The sequence below is a fragment of the Notothenia rossii genome, assembly GCF_949606895.1.
Source record: "Notothenia rossii genome assembly, chromosome: 3".
Lineage (NCBI taxonomy): Eukaryota > Metazoa > Chordata > Actinopteri > Perciformes > Nototheniidae > Notothenia > Notothenia rossii.
In genome coordinates this window covers 78,446,254-78,469,399 of record NC_136901.1, presented here as the reverse complement: position 1 = coordinate 78,469,399, position 23,146 = coordinate 78,446,254, and the positions used below count along the sequence as shown (strand labels likewise).

The following is a 23,146-nucleotide window of genomic DNA, read 5'->3' as shown; positions in this document are numbered from 1 at the left end:
TGATTAATGTAATTTGTGTTGCACTTATTAACTATACCTTATGGTTTATGACTTAAATACAAATATTTAAATAAAACGAACATGTTTGTATTGTGTCTAGTCTAAGAAGGACTTGAATAATAGTTTGGAGTGTACTTGTATTTTACTTGAGTATTTCCATTGTATGCTAATTTTTATTTATTTTTATTGCATTTGCTTAATTTTAGTGAATATTCTTCAAGCAACTTTTTATTTTTTAAATTATGTTTTATGGCCGGACAGTTTTTTTTCTCCAAAATGTTCTATCATGTTGGTTATTCGAAACCACGTATCACATTTTCACTGGCTGCATTCAGGGGTGGCCAACCCGAAGCTCTCGAGCCGCATGCGGCTCTTTGCCCAGTTTCAGGCGGCTCTTCAGTTCATATCGAATTCTATATGTGTGAGTGTGCGGGAGAGACACGGGCCGTTTCTCAATTGCGAGGAAACTGGCTTCCAAGCCAATATTTCAAGGATACTACGTCATCGAGTGCCACCGAAGGACTGTTCCAATGTCCAGCATACTTGGAATTCCACCGAGGCCACGTCCTTGGTTTGGGGGTAATTTCGAGGCTCCATATGGGTAGTAGGGGTGGGCGGATCGATCCGAAAATATCGATACTTCCGATATTACGTTACGTTTCAAAATATCGATACTAGACCCAATAGGATCGATACTTTTATACTTTTTTCCCCGTCTCCTCTACTCGTCAATTTCTTCAAAAAACTATGTGCAGACGAACACAAGTATGCTCTTTTCTTCTCTCTCCACTGCTGTCCTCCGCTCCTCGAGGCTCGCGCACGCGCAGCGCGCTCCCTGCCTGAACGCCGATTATCAAGCTGACTGACAGCAGCCGGCAGGTCAGCAGCAGCCAGCGACTCGCGAGTGCAACACACACACGCGCATGATGGCTGAGAGAAAGAGCGAACTGTGATGTGTGCAAGAAGACTGTTCGCTATACTCTGGCCACTTTGTATTGTTCTTTTTCATGTTTGCACTTTAAATTTGCAAAAGTAAAACGTTTATTTGTCTATAAAAACTGTCCGGTCTGTATTCATGAAAATGAATTCAGATTTATTCTATTTATGATGATTTCAGCTAAAAAATCATGTCATGCAGCTCCCCCCTATATGAAAGTACATAAGAAAAAAAAAAAAAAAAGTTTAGGAAAAGTCATGAAATGTAACTAAAGTTGCATCAAATATAATTTATATTTTATCTAATCGCCAAAATAGTAATACTATAATGATAATACAGACTGTATCGTATAGTAATGAAACGTAAAATGGCATTTAACTGTGACGGTATTTTGCTTATGTTCCTGTTCCATGTTAAAATAACCCATTTTCATTTTCAGTGGTACCGCTGAGAAAGAGTAATTGTTTTGGTCATGGAAAATTAGGTAAAGGTCATGGAGAAGTCATTGAAAAGTCATTGAAAATCATTGGTGAAAAAGTGTATGAACCCTGGTGTGTCCCTCTGTGGGGAGGGTCTTTGAGTGTGTGTGTGTGTGTGTGTGTGTGTGTGTGCGCGCGCGTGTGCGTGTGCGTGCGTGCGTGCGTGCGTGCGTGCGTGCGTGCGTGCATGCATGTACAGTTTTAGATTTTCATTTTATCTGTGTGAGAGAGAGGGGAGGAAGAAAGTAAAGGAGCACAGAGAAAGGCTGAGAACAAAAGAGAGAAGGAGGGGGGGGGGGGTGCACGTGTATCTGTGACTGTGTGTTTGATGTGGCTCTTTGCAGTAACATAGTAACATGTTCGGCTCTTAACCTCTGACTGGTTGGGCACCCCTGCTATACAACAAATTGAGCATGCAGGATTGATTTGAAATCATTGGCTCACATTACCTTTTTCTTTTTGTCTCAGAGGTGTCGCCCTTTGGCTGGCAAGGACAAAACATCTCTCAAAACATGAAAACTCGTAAAGAATATAAAGGAAATGAAAACATAGTAGGGTTCGAATTAGAGTTACAAGGGGACAACAACAGATTGATAAAGAACTCATTAAAGCGAGTGACTATATATATATTTGTAATCCTGTATGTTAATTCCTGTATTTATGTATTTATTTATTTTGTACTCATGTCATGTTCTGTCCTCCATACCTGGCTGCTCGTCATGTGCATAAAGGTACAAATTCACTCAAAATCCCATCACAGCAAGACCTATAGTTGGGCATTCATTGTCTTATAAACACATTGGTGTTCCAGAGATGTATGTGTTGGTTTTCCATGCAGGGTTCAAAACCCAGTGGAGAGACATCTTTTGTCTTGTGCTATGCCTATGTTAAATCTGGAAAATTGTCCCCATTAGTGACATTTTGATTGCAAGAGTTTTACTTGTAACAGAGTATCACATTCTGGTAATTTTCTCTTAAGTACAAGATCGGAGTACTCTGTTAGAATGAACCGAATGTCTTAGTTAAAGAAAAATCTAATGAAAAATAATTTAATTAGAATAATACACATATTTCGATAATTAAATTAGGTGTAAATGTTAATAATAATACAAAACGAATAAGAATACTAATTATCATAATAATACATTTAAAAAACCAGTCCCATATTTGCACGTTTATCATGAAACTCTGCAGAAGGATCAAAAGGTCTCCATTATCTTTTACTGATTTTTTATCAATTTCAAGCAGCTGACTATATTGAAAACGCGCTACACAGAGTCTACACACCTATGAAATAAATAGTCACTTGCTCAATAAATAAAAAACACTACCACTAGATGTCGCCAGTGACGTCAACTGTTAGTGTCAGTTTACATTTTGTAGCAACGAAGAAGTCCCAACTTCCGGCTTCGGAGCGCCCTTTCCAGTATTATTGTCCTGAAATTGTACAGAGAAAACAACACACATCTGTCACAATCTTTCCCCCTTGAAGCCCCGCAGCCGAGTGGAGGATTTGATGTGACTCTTTGATGTTAAAAGACCAAACTATGTCTGTGGTGTTGGACGGGAGTCCGCTGAAAGTGATGCAGAGCTCACACACTCACACCCCGCAGACTGCCCTGAGGTGAGTGTCTTACACAACAACTACTCTCTAAAGTAACTTTTGTTCATTCTGTATTTCACTTAACTATATGAAGGTCAGAGGGTAAGACTATAACATGCTGCTATACTGTTCTATAATGGCAGCACTTGTTAAAAGTGAATGGGGCAGCAACATATGTCAGGTTTACATTGAGTACCTTTCATGTAATGGATTATTCATGTGCTCTATTAAAGGTTCAAAGAAGGCTTGAACAAATGGCAAGTTGTTAGAGCCAAAATGTTGTTATACAGTAATAAACTGTCCTGACCAACACACCAAAGTACCTCATCAAATGTTTTTGATGGATACTACTCTTGAAATTGAATATATTTTAGGGCTGCAATGCAGTTTAGGATTGAATACATTAATACTATTATTTTGTAGAGTGGATATATGGTCTTCCTACAACGTTTATGTTCATTAAAAGTCACAAATATGTATGCAAAATGTCATTGTAGTGTCCAACCATTCAAGGTGATGTCTTTGAGTGTCTTGTTTTGTCAGTTTAAAGCCCAAAGATAATAATCTTAATAAGTTACAAAGCAAATAAATAGCAAGAAATCTTCATATTTGAGAGGCTGAAAACTGAATTTTAAATTGTTGTTCTGTTGATCAACTAATTGTTTCAGCTCAAGCGGTACGTTTATTGATCCGTTTTCTGCAAAAAATCAGCCAATTGTTGTGTAGCATCAATTTAAATTATGATATTTGACAGGCAGGATTGCTGGTCATTTTTCTTGTTAGTATGTACAAACAGATCTTTATAGCTCATCTGAAAGGACTTTCCCTTCTCAAACACATTCATACACAGTCTTTTTGTCACTCCTTTTCTTAAAATGTTTACTTGTGGATAGTAAACTTCACATATTTCCCATAATTTCATCGTGTCCTCTCCTCTCCTGCAGCGCCCAGGAACTCTCCCAGGAGATCAAGTCCTTCATCAGTGGCTTTGACAGCGTCCAGGGTCGGAAGCTCAGTGTCCGGGAACACGCCCGCTGTGCCGTGCGCCTGCTGCGCTCCGTCCCGGCCTGTCGGGGGGCGGTCTTGGAGCATCTGAGGGGCGTCTACGATGAGTATGTCTCCGCCTTCCTGCACAACCTGGAGACAGAAAACGATAACAGCTCCGGGGTCAGCTCCAACCTGGAGGACATCATACAGGTGCGATGACACAAGGACACTCATAGAATTTCTTATTTTGTTATTGCCATATTCTGAAAATCAGGAAAGTCATGACAGATATCAAGCCATTTTCATTAAGTCGTTCTTGGATTTTGTGGAGACTATTTGATAAGTTAATTGGTAGTTCATTTATCAGATATCTGCTTAATAAAAGTCTAATTAGTAAATAAACCATAATTAATTTGACACCCAATTATTGATTCGTAGAGGAGTATTATAGGTTTAAAATGTATGTATTGAATTGGTTAAGAAAATATTTTCTTCTTATAAAGCAACATTCTGCTATGAAAAAATAACAAACAGTAGAATGCCCTAAATTCACAACCACAATCCAGGCTTCTAAAAGACCTGATTAACTTGGGGTTTAGACTTATTAAGGAAACAACTGGCATAGCATTTTATGCCCTGAATTAAAAACTCTTTGAAAATGTTTTGCATTGCTTCCATTTAAGTGTACTCTTTTAAAATGGCATGAACCCCTGCAATCTCACTAGCCACATTTTTTTTCTGGCAAAAATGTCCCAGGAAAAGGTATCAATATCTTCTGTTTGTCTGCAGGAGGTTCATGGCGTGCTGTCAGAGTTTATCCGTCTCAACCCCCGGGCCTGGGCCCCTCTGGTGTCCGCCTGGGCTGTGGACTTGTTGGGCCAGCTGAGCAGCAAGCATGCCGGCCGCAGAGTGGCCCCCCACTCCTCCAGCCTCAACGAGCTGCTCCAGCTCTGGATGTCCTGTGCTGCCACCCGCTCCCTCATGGAGGCCTACTCCCAGTGTTTGGCTGCCATGCTGGCCTGGTGCCCTGACGCGTGTGTGGATGCTCTGTTGGACACCTCGGTTCAGCACTCGCCACATTTTGACTGGGTGGTTGCTCACATCGGCTCTGCTTTCCCAGGTACTATCATCAGCCGAGTCTTGGCATGTGGGCTCAAGGACTTCTGCTCTCACGGTGCTAAGGACACAGGGCTGATGGCGATGGGAGTGGATAAAGGCAGCAGAGTGCCAAAGATTGGCTCAGTGGTGGGAATCCTTGGACACCTCGCAGTGCACCACTCAGACAGCATCAGGAAGGAGCTGCTCAGGATGTTTCAGGAAAGTCTGTGTCCATCCAGCCCTCTATCTCCCACTTCATCCTCAACGTCCTGGGAGAGTTCCCCTCAGCTTCGTCGTGCTGCAGTTCCCTTTCTGCTCCAGCTGGCTGCAATGTCCCCCAACCTCTTTGGTGCAGTGTCAGCAGAGCTGGTGGAGCTGCTGCGCCCTCCGGTCCTGCTGCAGCTGCAGGCCGTGCTGCAGGGCATCCCCAGAGAGGAGCTGGATAACATGCTGGGGCTGGCTGTCCATCTTATTAGCCAGAGCCCATCGGGAGGGTCCCGTGTCCTCCGCTTTCTGGCAGACACAGCAACGCCAGCCTCCGTCATCATCTCAGGCCCCACACCCTCCCCTCACGAAGGCGTCAGAGAAGGTTGCGATCGACTCCTCCAGATGCTGCTTTTGCATCTCCACAAACTGGTCTTCAACCGCTCAGAGGGAGCTGAAGTCAACCCCCATCGCTCTGCCTCCACTCAGCCCCGGAGGGTCATCCCCTTCCTGGAGGAGCTGCAGTCTCACGTAGGGGAGCTCTGTGCCGAGACACTGCGCCTGGAAAGGAAGCGTCACCTGTGGCTGCACCAGTTGCTGTGTCTGCTGTCGGTGTATGGGGGTCCCAGCGTGGCCACTGAGGCCCTCTGCCAGCTCCTCACACAGGCCCACAACCCGGAGGAGCTTGCCCTGGCCTGGCAGCTCCACAGCACGCTCTCCTCCTGCATGTCAGGACTCATTCCCGCCGCTGTAACTCGCTGTGTGGCCCAGATCCACACACACACTCTGGGGACCCGGCAGCTGACGCAGCTGTTGCTTAACATGGCCGCAGCCATCCAGAGTCAGGATGAGGAGAGGAGAGGAGCTTCAGGGGTTCAGTCCTCCATGGCCATCCAGGTGGGCTCAGCGGTCTCAGGATACCTCCATGATTTTGGCCCGCTCCTTCTCCATGGTGACCCAGATGTATCTCACGCTACAGTGCGCCTCCTCTCCTGCAGCCCTCTGCCTCGCACCTCCTCCCCAGCACACCTGCTCCTGCTCTCTCGTGCTGCTGTCACTCATTTCTTTGTGGCGCTGCGGAGAAGAGGAGAAGGAGGGAAGCTGGAGAGAGACGGGGGACAGGCGTGCGAGGAGGTGAACTGCTCAGTCCTGCTGCTGTCCCGGTTTGCAGCGTATTCTTCGCTCACTCTCAAAGCGGTGCTCCAGCAGCTCGTTGAGGGGGCGCTCCATAAAGGCAACGCGGGCCTGTTTGGAGGGCAGATCGCAGACATGTCTGGGGCCCCTCTGCCTTCCAAGTCTGTGTCTCCTGACATCGGAGCCTCTCTGTTGGATATCAACTGTCGCTTCGGCACCACCGTCAACTTTTCTGGTAGCGTGTGGTCTGTGTTTCATGCCGGGGTGATTGGCAAGGGGCTGAAGGTCCGCACTGAAGCACAGCTTACTGACCCATCAGGGGTCATGCAGGTGAGTTACACAATTGGAGATGATGATGATTTAGTGCAGCTTCAAGAGCGGCCAATGTTAATGCCAATTAGAAAAGCGCTTCTTGATGAAGTCAGTCAGGAATGCTCATTTCAGCATGAAACTACATTTTAACTTAAATATTTGATAGGAAATAACATTTTTAAATCTCATTGGGTGGAAGAAGATCTATATGATGGCTCACGCAATTCTGAATATTGCACAAGCAAAAAACAGAAATATATAAAAAAAACATCCTGCATGTGACTCAACTACACCTTCGAAGTCATTCCAGTTGATTTACTTAGCTGTATTTATTTGTAATGCTCTGGCGCTGCACTGAAAATGTGTCATTTGAAAGATGGTCTTCTCTCTGCAGAACGTCCAGACTCTGCTAGCTGTCGTTGTCCAGTGCTGCAGCTCCTCTGGTCTCAACGGCTCCCGACTTCCCTCTGATCCCGACGAGCCGCTGCCCATCAACGCCGAGGCAGCCAAGGTAATTGCAGTTACGATGGTGGAAAATGTCTGTCCAGATGTGGCCAACGGTGAGCTGTCCTGGCCCCCTGAGGAGCACGCTCGCACCACAGTGGAGCGAGACATCCACATCCGGCGTTGCTTTGAAGCCCACCCGGTGCTCTTCCCCCTGCTGCAGGTGGTGGCTGCGGGACGCCCGGCTCTCTGCTACTGCTCAGCTGTGCTCAGAGGCCTCCTCGCCACTCTGCTGGCCCACTGGGAGGCCTCCCGTGAGGTGTTGTCCACAGACTCCCCGTGGCACCTCCAGGCCTCCTGCCTCCTGGTGTCCTGCATGGGTGAGGGCCAGCTCCTGCCCCCTGTGCTGGCAAACGTCCACGAAACCTTCCCTCACCTCACTCCATTCGAGGTGAGGCTGCTGCTAGTGGCTGTGTGGGAGTATGTGAGAGGAAATGGGCCCATGCCCCAAAAGTTTATCTTCAACTCAGAGAAGGGGTTGTTCTGCAGGGATTTCTCACGGGATGGCGACGTGGCAAGATACGTGGCACCGATTCATAGCGTCCTGCATAAAAACATTGACAGATTGGGACATCTGTGCTGGCGCTTCCAGCTTTAAAGAGTAGTGTTACATTGGTTCAAAAGAGGACTGCAAAGTTGCTTTCACTGTACTCAAGTTTAAAGTATAGATGTGTGCATTTGTTTGTATGTGTGAGTGTGTGCCTTTTTGTACCATATTTTTTAGACTTCATAGGTTTCTTACTAGTTGTTTCTGTGATGAATACAAGGGTACATGAGAAATGGCACACACATGTTATGTTAGCACAGCAATTCTTCACACAAAACACAGCCTTAATGTCTAATTTTGTTTGAAATTACTGTACTCTGGTAAATCACTTAAATGTTAGTTTTGTATCATTTTCAGTTGACCAACGTTCTGAAATTGTGGCTACAAACATGCCTAGCATCTATTGTTATATGCCCTAAGCTGTTGTTTCAACCACTTAACAAAATAAATAATTTGGTCGTAGGTAGTTGGTAGTTTTGAAAGTGTCTTGAATTTAATTTCCTTCTTAATGGTCAAATGTTTTATCACAGCAGTCTCTTGGTGATTAAAGTGAACACCACAGTGTCGCATTTCCATGTTTTTTTTTACATACTGTAAATCCTCTGAGCCAGTGGTTTCCAACGTTTTGATTGTGATGGCTTAAAAGTGAGCATAAAAACGCAGGAAGTTGGTTTTCCTTTTTGGAATTTAAGTTTTTATTTTCTTTAGAAGTATTTATTTAAATTAGTAAAGCCAACTTTTTTCACAAGTAAAAAATAAAACAAAAAGCATTTTCAAAAGTAAAAAACTGTAGCAGATTTTGTATTTGCTTCAATAGTAGGTATTTTATAAACCAGTAAACATCTCTCCACTCATTTTTCTGTAAACAACAGAACCGGTTTGACCAACGCCTGTACATTATAATGCATGTATAATGTGAATAAGCCCTGCCCTTGTTTTTACAAGGGGCAGAACAAATAAACTATAATATGTTAAATATTATTCTACAGAATTAAAAACACAAAAAGGACTTTTCTCAAAGTCATGACTTTGCATTTAAAAAATGCTAAGAAACCTTTTTAAAACAATGAACTCTTCTCAAAAAAATTACTTAGTATTGATTGACTTTCTAAAAAATATGACTTAGTATCTCAAAATAATGAATATCTTTCTCACAATAATTAATAAGTAGGCTATCTCACAAACGAGAACCAAAATAATTAGTAGGGTATCTCAAAATGAGTTGATAATGATAAGATAACTAATCAATTATTTCAAGTCAAGACACCCATATTTTGAAAGCTATAAATAATATAGTACTACCTCGACTACATTTGTTATTTGCAGAGGTGTCCGTTGGAGATTTCTGAACAAATATCAAAATGTGTGCACTTCACTGACTGCAGCTTGGGGTGACGTGTCCGTGCCTGAGAGGATGAATATGCAAACCAAGTTCACGTTACATCCTACTTTATCATGAACAAGATCAAAAGATAACAACAAGATTGATTATTATCAAAATACATAACGTGAATGTTATAAAATGCAATTTTTTACGAGTTTTAAAGAAAGACAGCAACCAATTTGTTAGTTATTTATTTTTCTACGATTTTTGTAACGGACTGACATGGGCGGAGTTTAGCGGAAGCATATCCAAGATGGCCACCTTCACTGAAAGGTAAGACAAAGCAGGTCCGCTGTTTCATCCTACATTTATAATTTGTGTGATATATAATAATATAGCGGGAGGCCATGAGATTAACACTGGGGTTAAACACTTGACGGATATGTAAGCAAATGTATAGGTTGAGGGTTTAATGGCCACTAGTTTAAATCACTCTGGAACAGTCTCTAACCCCTTCAATTGAATTAACTGACAGTGCCGCTTGTTAGCACGGTGAGCACGATAATCCTGATCCTAAGAGGTAATTAACAGCAACACTGATTTCAAACAACCAGGTAATACACCGTCTCTTAAACACTGACATATCACCATTGTCGTTTCAGAAATGTGGGCCTGTTTTTATCATGTATTTTGTTCCTAAAATCCGATTGAATGCAAGCTAACTGTAGCCCACATTAGCGGATACGCTAGCTAATATTGTCTCATCATTTCAAGCACAACACGTCACCCAGTTTGAAAGGAGCAGTGAGGTCTGGAAGTAAGTCTTAACATGCAGGCTCAGGCAAAAACGGGATTTTAGATGTTAAATGTTACTGTATGCACACTGAAGCAGGTTGAGGAAACGGGAAATTGGTTAGCTGCCTTTGACGTTTTCACTGGAGGACACATTTGACCAGTTTAGAGAGATCAAAGTCCGGGTGTGTGTGGGTAGTTTGTATAACCCTAACTCATACGTTTGTGCTGTAATTTGGCTGGGGTCCTCTTGGGTAATTATCTGTGTATTGTTCAACAAAATGTGAGTTAATGATTTAGTGAGGTGACCATAAAGTCTACATTGTCTTCTTGATTTTCTTCGTAGGATGGCGCCTGTCTTGGTGCTTTGGCTGGCCGTGTTCCTCAGTGGGACCTGGGCTGTGGACAAGGGCAACTTCAAGACCTGTGACCAGAGCTCCTTCTGCAAGTGAGTGCAAGATAGACAAATAATTCATTCACCAATCAGTGTGAAAGAAGCTCAAAATGGCTAAATGTCAAATAAATAATCATTTGAATGTGTATGATACATTGTCCCTTTTTATAAATACAATCTATTAATTTTCTACTAGGGAATGACATTTGCACATGCCAAGTATAGGGTTAATATGGGAGGTGGCAGGTAAAACTAGAAAGAAAGACATTTGTCTTTTTAAGTAGCTCCTCTTGAATAATGTAAATGCCACTATAAAATCAATGATGGGATATTTTCTTCCAAGCACATATACTGTGATGAACTTAGGAAAAACTGAGGAGGATCTACAAAGACAATATAAATATCTGGCAAAAATTCAGCTAAAGGCATGTCAAAAAGATATAACAAGGAAAAGTTATGAACAGAGCCTCCAGGGATAGAACATTGGTTCAAGATGGTCCATGATATCTATTCAATGGAAAGCTCACATAACAATTGTGAGCGATTTCGTTGACAAGAACTAGGAAAAATGCCATCATTGACATAAACATGAGGCCAACAATAACTGAACTGTGAAGTTAGGGAATAACTGAGAATGGAAATGTATACATACATGAGATGCCCCTCAAACATTTTACTTGTCTTAAGTTGTTGTATCTAGAAAAAGCACACAGTTACTGATTTATCAACGGTCGTCACACTTCTTATTACATTTTAAAAACAGGCGTCAGCGAGCATTGAAGCCTGGTGAGTCTCCCTATCGAGCGCTGCTGGAGACCATGGAGCTGACTAACACCAGACTCACGCTGCAGCTCATCAATGACAACAACAAGGTAAATCACACACTTACAGAAGCAGCTCACTATGGAGGGAATTATGGCTATCAGAAGGGGGAAGGCAATTACATCAAGTCTGTAAGATGTACTTAAAATCACAAATGGAAATTGAATTATTAAACTGTTAACAAGTGATAATATGGCCTTATATTAATGCCAATTCCCTGATTAGATCATCTGAATGATATAATGAATGAAAGTCAGCAGTTTCCCATCCATCAAAGTCAAATGCCTTGCATGGCTTAGTGTAATGCCAAAGAAAAACTGTCCCTTGGCTGAACCCGTAGGACGACCTGTACTTTATTAGATTATAATGAAATTCCTCTGTGTACTCCTTTGCTTCTCCTCCATCTCCCTCCTTTCCCTCTGACCCTCATTCTTTTTTTTCTCTCTCACACTATCTCTCTATTTGCATCTGCCATCAGGTGCGCCTGCTGCTCGAGCTCTATCGTCTCCAGGGAAACATGACGAGGGTGAAGATTAACGAGCTGAAGCCGCTGAAGCCTCGCTATGAGGTCCCAGACGTGCTCATCAGGGAGCCGCCGACTGAGCCGTGAGTCTTAGGGGTGTTACCAACTGTGTGTGGTGGGGGGGGGGGGGGGGGGGGGGGTGGAGGTCTTGATATGACAGGATCAAACTCCCAGTGTCATTTTTATTAATGTAATCCTTATTCACTGATTTTTCTTATTCTCCATTTGGATCTGAAATCCTCTCACATTCTTTTGGGGTAGAAAGATTTACAATATTGAAAAAGAGTAAGTCAATAAAGAGCATAGATAATATTTAGTGGAATCAAAAACATCTTGTGTTCTACTTTAGGTGGAGGCATGTTCCCACGGTGAATAACCGGATTGAGAATCTACCAGTGAAATAAAAGGGCATACTTGGAGAGAAGCCAGCCTTCCAGATAATTGCCTTCTGGCTTCATCCCTCAGAATCTCATTTTAGACGTTCAACCCTGAAGTTTAGTTTTGCTTAACTAGGATTTAAAAAAATACCTACTAAACTATCTGTTCATTAAAATGTTTTTTTCAGTAGGTGAGAGGAGTTTGGTTTTTCCTGAAGCAAGCTGTCAAACAACAGAGGGTGTTACTACCTAAATACAATTCCCTTGACTTTTTGTTTTCAAACCAAACCTTTTATTTAACTTTACCTCCTCTCTCTCGCCCTCTTTCTCTCTCTTTCTCAGCCTGTCACTCTTGTCTCAGGATGAGAACGGGGTGGTGCTGTCCCTGGGGGCGGAGTCTCAGAGAGTCATCCTCAGCGCCCGGCCTTTCCGATTGGACATCATGGAGGGGCGAGACGTGGTGATGTCGCTGAACTCGCGCGGCCTGTTGGCCTTTGAGCACCTGAGGATGCGCAAGGACACGTGAGAAACCACGCATGCACACACATGCCCAAAATGCCAACCCTCTTTTAATCCACGTCCTCACTCAGTGGATGATTTAGATTTTTGTTCCCATAAAATGGTTTGTTTTTTGAGTATTGTCTCTGACTGGTTGTTCTGTCTTCTCCCTATCATCCTAGTTTCTCCTATAAAGTAACTAGCACAGTGGCTAGCGTGTGGAATAATATCAAGAGAGTATTCTCTAGGTAAAGACCGTTAAGATTTGTAAGTGTGTATCCTGTTCCTTGTGCTAATGCTGCCAATAGTGACAACAATTATAGGGACTCCCATCGCACCAAGTAAAGTGTTTACCCTCCAATAAATGTGAATGAGAGAGGGATGGGTGGGCGTGTGTGTGTGCATGTTGGTGTTTAATTTGATCCGTAATTAAAGGGTCGATCCCGCCCCTGTTATCATTAAAGGATTATTTAAACTAATAATAAGTAATTGCCACTCAGGGTGTTTAGGTAGGTGTTTAGTCTCATTCCATGAAACAAAGAAAAATCATCCTGATTTCATCCTGAGAAAGAAAAACACATTCACCTGAATAATTTAGGGTCTGCTGTGATTTCCTGTCTGTCAGATTAACCTAAGTGTCGATGTAGCGTCCCTTTTTAGATCTAACAAAGCAACTGCATGACTGACTGTGTGTCCTGAGCCTTTCTGTTGACTTAAACTAGTTTCCCTGCTTTCTCAGCTCATGGTGAGAGCTTCCATAGATAACAGAATAAGATAATTGCAGCAGGTGTTGACAAGTTTTAAAAGACACAAAAGATCATTTCTCTTTACAAACACACCAAACAGAAAACAAGTGATTTATTTGATAGTACTGCAGCACAGTTCCCAAACCTAACAGCAACACTGTCTTTGTGGTTTTACTTCAGTTTGCATTTTATTTCAAGTGTCCAACGCTCCTAAAATTGTGACATTTTCAGTTTTGTTTTTTTGGGACTATGCTTCTTTAGAGCTCTGGACCAATTAGCTTATTATTGTGGAGAAATGCTTCTGTAGGCCCCCTCATTATGTTGTGTTTTTGTTGTGTGTTAAGACCGTCCTGCATCCACGTGCGCAGTGTGGCTGCAGTTTAAGTTGAATTAATAATGTTACAGAGGTGAAACATTAACAATTAACGCATAAACTTCAAACATCCTCAAACTAAATCCTTAATTTGAATAAATAGATACATCAGATATTTATTCATCAAATCATTTGAAATAATGAATAAATCCATATTCAAGTTCCTTTTTGGCTCCTCTGCCTCCTGCTTGGGCTGCAGACCTCTCCCCCCCCACAGCTGCGTGTGGCCGACACATTTCTATCACTTGATGCAATGCAAAGGCTTTGATCCCACCATGGTACCTGGGGGACCCTCTGGGTGCCAGGTGTTGCATGTAGCAGCCTCTAGAGGTCCTATCCCATAATGCAGAGCTTAAAGTAGCCTCAAGGTAGGGAGCTGCTCAGTGCCCTTCTTCATTAAAGCTGATGAAGTCTTAACCTTGTAGAGTTTTTGTTAGTACTCATTGTAGATTCTTGGGGCATTTACCAACCTCCCTGTTTGTATGTTTTCCTTTTTTGTTATAGTTTGATTATACTCCCATATTATCGTGTCAAGATAGACTCCCAAAGTGACACATCTCTCTTTTTCCAATATTCCCGTCATCACCCCTCACTCCATTATTTAGCAGTCAGGCAGACCCAGAGGCTGAAAAGAAAGAAGAGGCCGATCCAGCAGCCCAGCCCGAGGTACTACACGCTAAAATAATAACTAACATAAAAAGTGATTGAAAGGCATTATTATAACATGCTCTACGCTGTCTCTTCCCTTGTGAATAATCCTACTGTTCTCCCTGTCTGCCTGCCAGGCAGCAAAAGAGGAAGAGAAAGATGAAGACGGGATGTGGGAGGAAACTTTTAAATCGCACACAGACAGCAAACCTAATGGTATGCTATACTTGTATTTCAGTTTGTAAGTTAAAGTGAAATACTCTTAATATCTCCCTGAACCCCAAGCAGTTTCAGGTTGGTGATGGTTCTTCTCACTGTTGCCTTGTTTTTCACTGCAATATATTCATATATATAAGTCCTGCTCCTCTAGGCTAACCGCACAATCATGCCTAGAAGTACAGATACAGAAATGTCTTTGGTGCAGTGCAGGTCTTTTAGTGTAAGGATGTTTTTAAGGTTAACTCTCCTCTTAACTGATAATCGGTTGCTCTCGCCTCACAGGTCCATCTGCTGTCAGCTTGGACTTCTCGTTGCCGGGTGTGGAGCACGTCTACGGCATCCCAGAACATGCAGACACCCTCAGACTCAAAACCACAGAGTGAGCGTCAACAACAAGTCTTGTTTCACATATGAAGTGTAATACGAGTTGCCTGGTTGCATCTTTGTCGCATTGGATTTATAGGCCTGAGTGTTTCTTTCTCTGTTTCAGAAATGGAGATCCCTACCGCCTCTATAACCTGGACGTGTTCCAGTACGAGCTGTACAACCCCATGGCCCTCTACGGCGCTGTCCCCGTCATGTTGGCCCACAACGCCCAGCGGACCACCGGCGTCTTCTGGCTCAATGCTGCGGAGACCTGGGTGGATATCAGCTCCAACACAGCTGGAAAAGTATGTGCATTTTTTTTCTCCCTCCTTCGTTATTTTGAGTTTTTTTGTTAGAATAAAACAAAAAAGGGCAGTTGGAGTCTGTAACACCAAAGCTTCACTTACTTATTTTCTCTCTTTTCAGACTGTGTTTGGAAAAATGCTGGATTATGTTCAAGGCTCCAATGAGACTCCACAGACCGACGTGCGTTGGATCTCTGAAAGCGGCATCATCGATGTCTTCATTATGCTCGGGCCCACACCCAAAGATGTCTTCTCTCAGTATGCCTCCCTCACAGGTAGGAAGATGGACGCCGGACAAACACTTATTGCCCTATTTCCCACGCTTCCAGTAGTTTAAGCGAGGTCATATACATTATTTGAAATGTCACAATATTTATGACTAAATGCCTCCATATTGCAACAATATTGTGGAATTACTATCAGTGCTTTTTATACCATATTTACATAATGAGATGTTTAAAATAATCATTATAAATTACATAATGACTTACTGGGTAAGGATATAATGCAAATTGGAAAAAATGTGTCATGCAGACTTTAAAACCTGAAAAACACAAGACTATGTCATATTACAATATGAACATCTTACACTCTTGTGACTTATCGTAATATCAATATAACATTGATATTTTGCACAGCCCAACATGTTTGACTGTCCTCCTCAGTCCTCACTTTTCTTCCTCTCCCTGCTGTCCATCAGGCACCCAGGCCTTCCCCCCCCTCGCTGCTGTGGGTTACCACCAGTGCCGCTGGAACTACAACGACCAGGAGGATGTGGCTGCAGTGGATGCGGGCTTCGATGAGCACGACATCCCATATGACTACATCTGGCTCGACATTGAGCACACTGATGGCAAGCGCTACTTCACCTGGGATCCACACAAGTTTGCAACTCCAAAGGAGATGCTGCAGGGTCTCAGTGACAAGAAACGCAAGGTAATTATGACCAATAATCCAAAATATACCAGCAGATAGATCCCCACAGGTACTGCAATGTGGAGCCTCCAACTTTTCACTTCTTGTAAATTCATTCACGCTACAATAACCATAGAAGTGGTGTTGATTTGTTAAGTTTGAGTAAATTCCCTTCAGGACTAGCATGTACGCTTTCCACTCAGTCTTCTGTTATTGTGTGTTTTTATAGATGGTGGCCATTGTGGACCCTCATATCAAAGTAGATAGCAATTACAAGATCCATAATGAAATCCGCTCTCGGAGTTTCTATATCAAGAATAAAGATGGCGGCGACTACGAGGGCTGGTGCTGGCCTGGTAAGAAACTATGAATGCAGAAAATGTTTTTATAACTAAGCTTTATGAACTGGATCTTTACTGAGAAACATTTAAAGTGATGTTTGCCCCAGAGATCATTCCAATGTATATTTCACTCACATTCCTTTGTGAACTGATCATCTATAGGTAGTGCCGGCTATCCAGACTTCACCCGAGCAGACATGAGGGACTGGTGGGCCAGCATGTTCGCCTACAATCAGTACGAGGTGAGTCCGGACCACAGTTGTTGGTTTTTGGGCCATTCACACTGAATTCTTTGAGAAAGGATATCTGCAATTCTAGATTCTGTTCCAAGATTTGTCGACTATTCGTGGATTCAAAACGAAACCTTTCCCATAATATCCACCTTTTCTCTCCGCTCTCCAGGGTTCCATGGAGAACCTGGACACGTGGAACGACATGAACGAGCCGTCAGTGTTTAACGGACCGGAGGTGACCATGCACAAGGACGCAATGCACGGAGCCTGGGAGCACCGCGACGTGCACAACATTTATGGCTTCTATGTGGTGAGTGCTCACAATCTGTCTATGGCTGAAAACCTTTTTTGTGTATTTCCTAACATTTCATATTTCTTTGGTTGGGTGCTGCTCATGCATGATTGTTACTATTGTTGAAAATAGAAATGAAATCCAGTTGGGTCAAAAGCAGGTAGAACATTTCTGAACCACACAGAAACCAGGCGCTCATAGTGCTCAACAGAAATCTGTTTTAGCAATAAAAAAAGACCTGTAGCTATATAAAATGATATCATTACATTTATCCTTGATATTCTGCTACCACTTCCCACCAGGGGCAATTTAAATATTCTACACAAGTTTCTTAAAAGGATTTTCTAGGTCATAGTTCACAATATCCCTTTTTAAGAGAACAAAATATGCTCTTAAAATGCTCAAAATACCCCCTCTGACTATCCTGTGTGCAACCTGCAGCAAATGGCCACCGCGGAGGGTCTGATCCAGAGGTCTGGAGGAGTCGAGAGACCGTTTGTTCTGACTAGAGCCTTCTTCGCTGGCTCACAGCGCTACGGTAAGCAGGATCCATTCTGCTAAGCTGCATATATTACCTTACTTAGAATTCAGGTTTCATCCAGAAAAAATAAATGTCTATCTTCTCTAGAAACCTCGATGTCAGGCTGTTTTTAGCGCAGCGTCCTGAGCGCGAGTTGTTTTTGTGTGTAGGTGCTGTGTGGACCGGAGATAATGCTGCGGAGTGGGAACACCTGAAGATCTCCATCCCCATGTGCCTGAGCCTGGGCCTGGTGGGCATCTCCTTCTGTGGTGGTGAGTGATCGAGCTTCACAGTCAGCTGTTACCCCGGTAGTCTGTCCCGTTGGTTTGGGTAAAATGACCAAATAGCTAGAATTACAAACTATTCGGAGAATGTTTGAACATTTTTGTTTCTGCCGTTCAAAGCTGTTCTTTTAACTCTTTTTCAGTACTTGTTGAGTTTAATAATGTTGCCTTTTGATTTATTGTAGCAATTCATGATATTAAGACATTTTAGAAACTGATATTAACATGGTTTTATATTTTAGTTTGTTTACTCTATACATCAGACCTAAAGTGTATTTGCACTTTTATTGTCCCTACATCTAAACTACAGTAACACACTGTTTTGATATCCAATGTATGATATACTGTACTTTTATAACATGTCAGTATCCTTATATATATATATATATATATATATATATATATATATATATATATATTCCTATACATACGTTAATATACTCTGCACTGAACTGCTTTTGCCTCTGGTAACATGGAACTTTTTCAATGAAAATGAATTTATTTGAAACCCCACAGTGAGGCAGGATTTTGAGATATTCCTGGAAATAGATGTTAGTTTGTTAACTAAGTTGTCAAGGAAACATGCACTGATAAATGCACGAGGTGTTGCCATGGTGAGAGCGCAGGTTCCCTTGTTGTATTTATATTTAGCAGCGATGCTCACTGTGTGTTTGAATCTCATATTCATGATTTGATCAGGGTTTTGTCACTGCACTGAGGTTAAATAAAGTTGAATTTAGTTTAAGAAAAACAAATGTCTTCCCCTTCGGGTTAAGCTCTAGATGTAGAAGATCTCAGGAGGTCGTTGTGTCTGCCTCTTTTATGTCCATCCTCCTCTGAATAGCCCAGCTCCAGCACTAACACTGACCCCACCTGTCTGTCTCCTAGCTGATGTTGGAGGTTTCTTCAAGTCCCCGAACACGGAGCTGCTGGTGCGTTGGTACCAGACGGGAGCGTACCAGCCCTTCTTCCGGGCCCACGCCCACCTGGACACCCCCCGCCGCGAGCCCTGGCTCTTCGGTCCAGAAAACACGGCGCTGATCCGTGAAGCCGTGCGACAGCGCTACACCCTGCTACCCTACTGGTACCTGCAGTTCTACCACGCTCACCGCACCGGGGAGCCCATCATGAGGTGAGGACGGGCAAAATCGTTTCTTTATGTCCTCTTACCCTGTAGTGATGGGTTACAAAACCATCTCCCATCAATGTGCATTATTTGCCTAATACAGGAAAATGGACATTAAAATCTAAATTCACAGAAAACAATTTTTATGTTCATTTAATTACTGCCGTTTTCAGTCATTTGCTTTGATGTGGATAACATATTGTGAAATAATGTTACCTTGTTCCAGACCTCTGTGGGTGGAGTATCCTGAGGATCCTGCTACTTTCGCTCTGGAAGACGAGTTCTTAATCGGTGAGACAGAAAGAAACAAAATTATTTTCTTGTTAAAAGTGAGATCGATTTATGATTTTAGTTTTAAAAAACAAACATGTTTGCTGGTCAGAGTTGCCTCCTAAATGATACAATATATATAATTATAGAATAACCATGCTGTTGTTACTGTTGTGACATAGTGATAGAGCTTGTTTGGTGTAGATCTGTTCAGTTGAGCCCTGAAACAGCTGACCTACATGAGTTGAGACTTTAATTACATTTTGAATGAAATTGTTACAGGGAGAGACCTGTTGGTGCACCCAGTTACTGAAGAGGGAGCCAGGGGGGTCACTGCGTACCTGCCGGGGAAAGACCAGGTGAGAGGAAGAAGCAGTCAGAGCTCCTCAGATCTGGGACTCTGCCGTACAGTGACTGTCTCTTTGTGGTGTCTTTAGGTTGAACTTTAGATTCAAACATTCTTTATAGGAGATGACCGCCGTTTCAGGTGTCCATTGTGTTGAACAAACGTTGGTGTAACTCTTGTGCTTGTGTTCCTCAGGTCTGGTTTGACGTCCACACCTTCCAGAAGCACAACGGAGCCCAGAACCTGTACATCCCTGTCACCATGAGTTCTGTAAGATACTCCATTTCCTCACTTTAAGGCCTTATATAGCTGTTAATTTGCTTTGTTTCCTCTGGTGTTAACATGGAGCTTCCTGTCTTCAGATCCCTGTGTTCCAGCGTGGAGGCTCCATTATTCCCAGGAAGATTCGAGTGCGCCGGTCCTCTTCCTGCATGATGCAGGATCCCTACACCTTATATGTGGCCCTCAACCTGCAGGTAACTCAATCGTCAAAACTGTCATCCACTGCTTTTTTGAGAGGTTGCATATAGTCCTTTCTGACATGTTGACCTTCTGTCTGACAGAGAACTGCAGAGGGTGAGCTCTACATAGATGACGGCCACACCTTCAACTATGAAAAGGAGTTCATCCACAGGAGGCTTTCCTTCGCCAACAACGTCCTCTCTTCTGTGTGAGTCATGAGTGTTCTCTGTTTCAGTTCAGTAGAAAAAAGGTTTAAGCTAAAATAATCTAAAAACCAATATGATTTGTATTGTAGGTGTTTCTCTATAGTTGACATAATAAGGGAATTGAATTTGTCTTTGCTTGTTCCACAGTAACCTGGCTCCAGAGGCCCAGTTCCTCACTGGCTCCTGGATCGAACGCATCGTCATACTGGGAGCCAGTAAGCCCAGCAAGGTGCTCCTGAAGACTGATGGTGAGTGGAGATTGACTGAAGTAATCTGTTTAGATACATTTTAGCTGCTTTCCTAGAGGTAACTGTTTCAAGTTCCCTTTTTGATTTAATAAGTGCTTATTTAAGAATATGTTAATAAAGGGGGCTGAGTTTCTGTTATGTTTTTATTATTAATTTTTCAGGAATATTATTCAGTTTTTTGGGGCAAATTCAGGTAGACTCAAATGTAGCCATCTTAGTCAAAGAAAGTACAGTTTTAAAAGAAAAACAATTTAAGTATGACTCCAGTTGATAAACTATTGGGATTAAAAAAAAATTAATCTGATTATACTGAACATTTTGATAAATCTGGTGTCTCCAAACTATCACCTGGTTTCTTTTTCCCAAGCCCTTGTCATTAAAACTAATAAAGGATTTTGATCGAGTTAAAGTGGTTTCTATATCGTCTTAGTTATAGAGAAAAAAGGATGTAATTAACATATTAAATCATAGTCTTCATTAACCAAATTAACACTGTTTCTTCAAGGTCGTTGGTTTCTCATGTTGCACCCTAAGGATTTAAAAGAATGTTTCCGCTGTGAGATTATTCTTCCCAAAAGTTTTTATTCTAACACTCTTTCTGTTTTGCAGATGGTCAGGAGAGCCAGGTAGAGTTTGACTTTGACGCCTCCATGTCGGTGTTGACGCTCCGCAAGCCCGGCATGAACGCCGGAGCAGACTGGAACGTGATGCTTCAGTAACCATGGAGAGGAAAGGAGGAGGAGGAGGAGGAGAAAATGACTGACCAGAGAGAGAGAGATCAAGAGAGAGAGTCTGAGAGAGAGAGAGTGAGAGGGAAGCGCTGATGTCCATGACTAACTACAGCAAGACAACAGGATAGCCATCATGAAAAATAAAGGACATAAACACACACAATGCATTATATACACACACACACACACACACACACACACTCAAACCCATGTGGACCTGTCAGTCGAGCTGAACCACGTAACGTTGCTGCCATGTCCCTCTTGTGTTCAGTCGCACTGTAATACCTAACAACAAGAGGAGGTTACTTCTAGATAGATAATCATCTTTGTCACATTTTTCAAATAGATAATAATTGAGAAAAATAATGTAATGGTAAAGAGTCCATTGGGTTAAGAAAGAAAACCTGCAGGCACTCTTCTTTAATCTTCTACGTTGTTGTCCATCCACTCAGAAGAAAGATCACTGTGGGATTTAAAATGAAGGTCAAAGCGGACTCGCCCCACCTGCCGTTGATTTCCTCTTATCTGTTTCTGACTTACTGCGCTCAACATGCATTCCACCCCTCTTTAAAGCCAAGCACTTCATTCAGCTCAGACCTCGACCTTCTTTGCTCGTGCCACATTTCATAGATTTTGGATAGGGCTTGCCAACAATCAGCTGTCAGGCTTCACATGTTACCTTCATCCTGCTGAACTTATTGGTGCCATCAAATGGAGAGCCTCTTTTTTAGCTGCAAGTTCATTCCTATGTGGCCTCAGAGATAAATGTATGTGCATGGAAATAATTCATCGTTCAGTATGGAAGGGCTCGGGTCGTTCAGCTGGTGCACAGAGACGGGATTTTCAGGCGTTCTTTTGAACAAACTTGGCAGTGGGAATCGCTTCCGGGGACTGAACCACTGATGTGTGCGGATGATGCTGTTGACATGCTTTCCTTTTTTTATTGATTATTTTCCAAGCTTTGTTTACTAGATATTTTTCTTTTTAATGCACTTGAGCGTGATTGAGAACTTTAAAAGATGTTTAGATTGTTCATGTTTAACTAGGTGTCGGGACCATGCGGCATCTCCAGTGCTTCATTTGGATCTTAATTAAGGTGTTGAATCTTTAAAGATGTTTCATGATGTTGATATGAAGCCTTTTGATTAAAGGATTAATATTCCAATAATTTTCTGGAGACTGGATTGTGTCCCAACTAGTCGGATCGTTGGACCTTTTTAGTGGTTTTGAGTTTGTCTGCTCGATTGTTTTTATGATCATAAATGTACATGTTGCTGCAATTTTGTTGGTGATGGCTTGAATTGGAGGAAATGGAAGTGAAGGAACTGACTGTCAAAGTTGTCGGATGTACTCTAAAAGATGAGACCAAGTGAAAATAAAGTTGACCAAATGTAAAAGAACTCAATTTTTATTCTTTCCTACTTATGTTGTTGGTTTACCATTTTCTCAAAGGTATGGAGTCTGCCCTTAAACAACAAATGTCATATTTTTTTTAAAAACAATTGTACATTCAAATGATGAGAAAAAAACTGAATAATAAATTAACATTTATGTAGGTAGGAATACTAGCTAATAAAGTCAAGTTGAGTAAATGGTAAGAATATATAGTTGTGTAACTGTAATATGTGAAATAAAAACAATTGTATCAAATGGACGAAAAAGTAATTCATTACGATCTCCTACATTAACGGGGGTCAACACTGGTTTATTGTTTTATAGGCGTAAATATTGAGTATAAAACAGTTCATATCGGCAACGTTTTTATATTTGTTGAATATGTTTTGAGTTTAATGAGTATTTTATTGAAAGAACAGAGCATCTCTTTAATTCATGCTCTCTTATCAAGTTCCGGCAACAGTTTATGAAATGGTTAAGTAGAAAAAACTATTCTTATTGAACATTACACAAATTTTGCTGTCTCAGGCGGACATTTGCATCGCCACAGAATGGTCAATGTTTTACTAATTATAGATAAATTAT

The 23,146-nt window shown here is 42.1% G+C and overlaps 2 protein-coding genes across 7 annotated transcripts; both read left to right on the top strand.

Annotated features, from left to right (window-relative positions):
• Positions 1 to 2,521: 2,521 nt before the first annotated feature.
• On the top strand, positions 2,522 to 8,369 carry ints5 (integrator complex subunit 5). Its single transcript, XM_079669782.1, has 4 exons — positions 2,522 to 3,040; positions 3,964 to 4,216; positions 4,796 to 6,772; positions 7,149 to 8,369. Exons 1-4 carry the CDS (start codon positions 2,946 to 2,948, stop codon positions 7,854 to 7,856), a joined length of 3,033 nt encoding a protein of 1,010 aa, XP_079525908.1. The 5' UTR covers positions 2,522 to 2,945; the 3' UTR covers positions 7,857 to 8,369.
• An 895-nt stretch (positions 8,370 to 9,264) lies between these two features.
• On the top strand, positions 9,265 to 22,816 carry ganabb (glucosidase II alpha subunit b). Of its 6 annotated transcripts, XM_079670998.1 has the most exons (26): positions 9,483 to 9,743; positions 9,904 to 9,946; positions 10,268 to 10,369; positions 11,079 to 11,187; positions 11,616 to 11,743; positions 12,380 to 12,559; positions 12,718 to 12,783; positions 14,260 to 14,320; positions 14,440 to 14,518; positions 14,804 to 14,900; positions 15,012 to 15,192; positions 15,314 to 15,467; positions 15,893 to 16,128; positions 16,337 to 16,463; positions 16,611 to 16,690; positions 16,851 to 16,991; positions 17,415 to 17,511; positions 17,664 to 17,765; positions 18,666 to 18,909; positions 19,130 to 19,194; positions 19,456 to 19,532; positions 19,715 to 19,789; positions 19,882 to 19,995; positions 20,083 to 20,189; positions 20,335 to 20,435; positions 21,045 to 22,816. In XM_079670998.1, exons 3-26 carry the CDS (start codon positions 10,269 to 10,271, stop codon positions 21,152 to 21,154), a joined length of 2,832 nt encoding a protein of 943 aa, XP_079527124.1. In that variant the 5' UTR covers positions 9,483 to 9,743; positions 9,904 to 9,946; position 10,268; the 3' UTR covers positions 21,155 to 22,816. The 6 variants fall into 6 exon arrangements, with proteins under 6 accessions (XP_079527127.1, XP_079527126.1, XP_079527128.1 ...); XM_079671002.1 differs by lacking the exons at positions 9,483 to 9,743; positions 9,904 to 9,946 and adding an exon at positions 9,349 to 9,462; XM_079670999.1 differs by lacking the exon at positions 9,904 to 9,946 and having other exon boundaries at positions 9,483 to 9,709.
• The last annotated feature ends 330 nt before the right edge of the window (positions 22,817 to 23,146 follow it).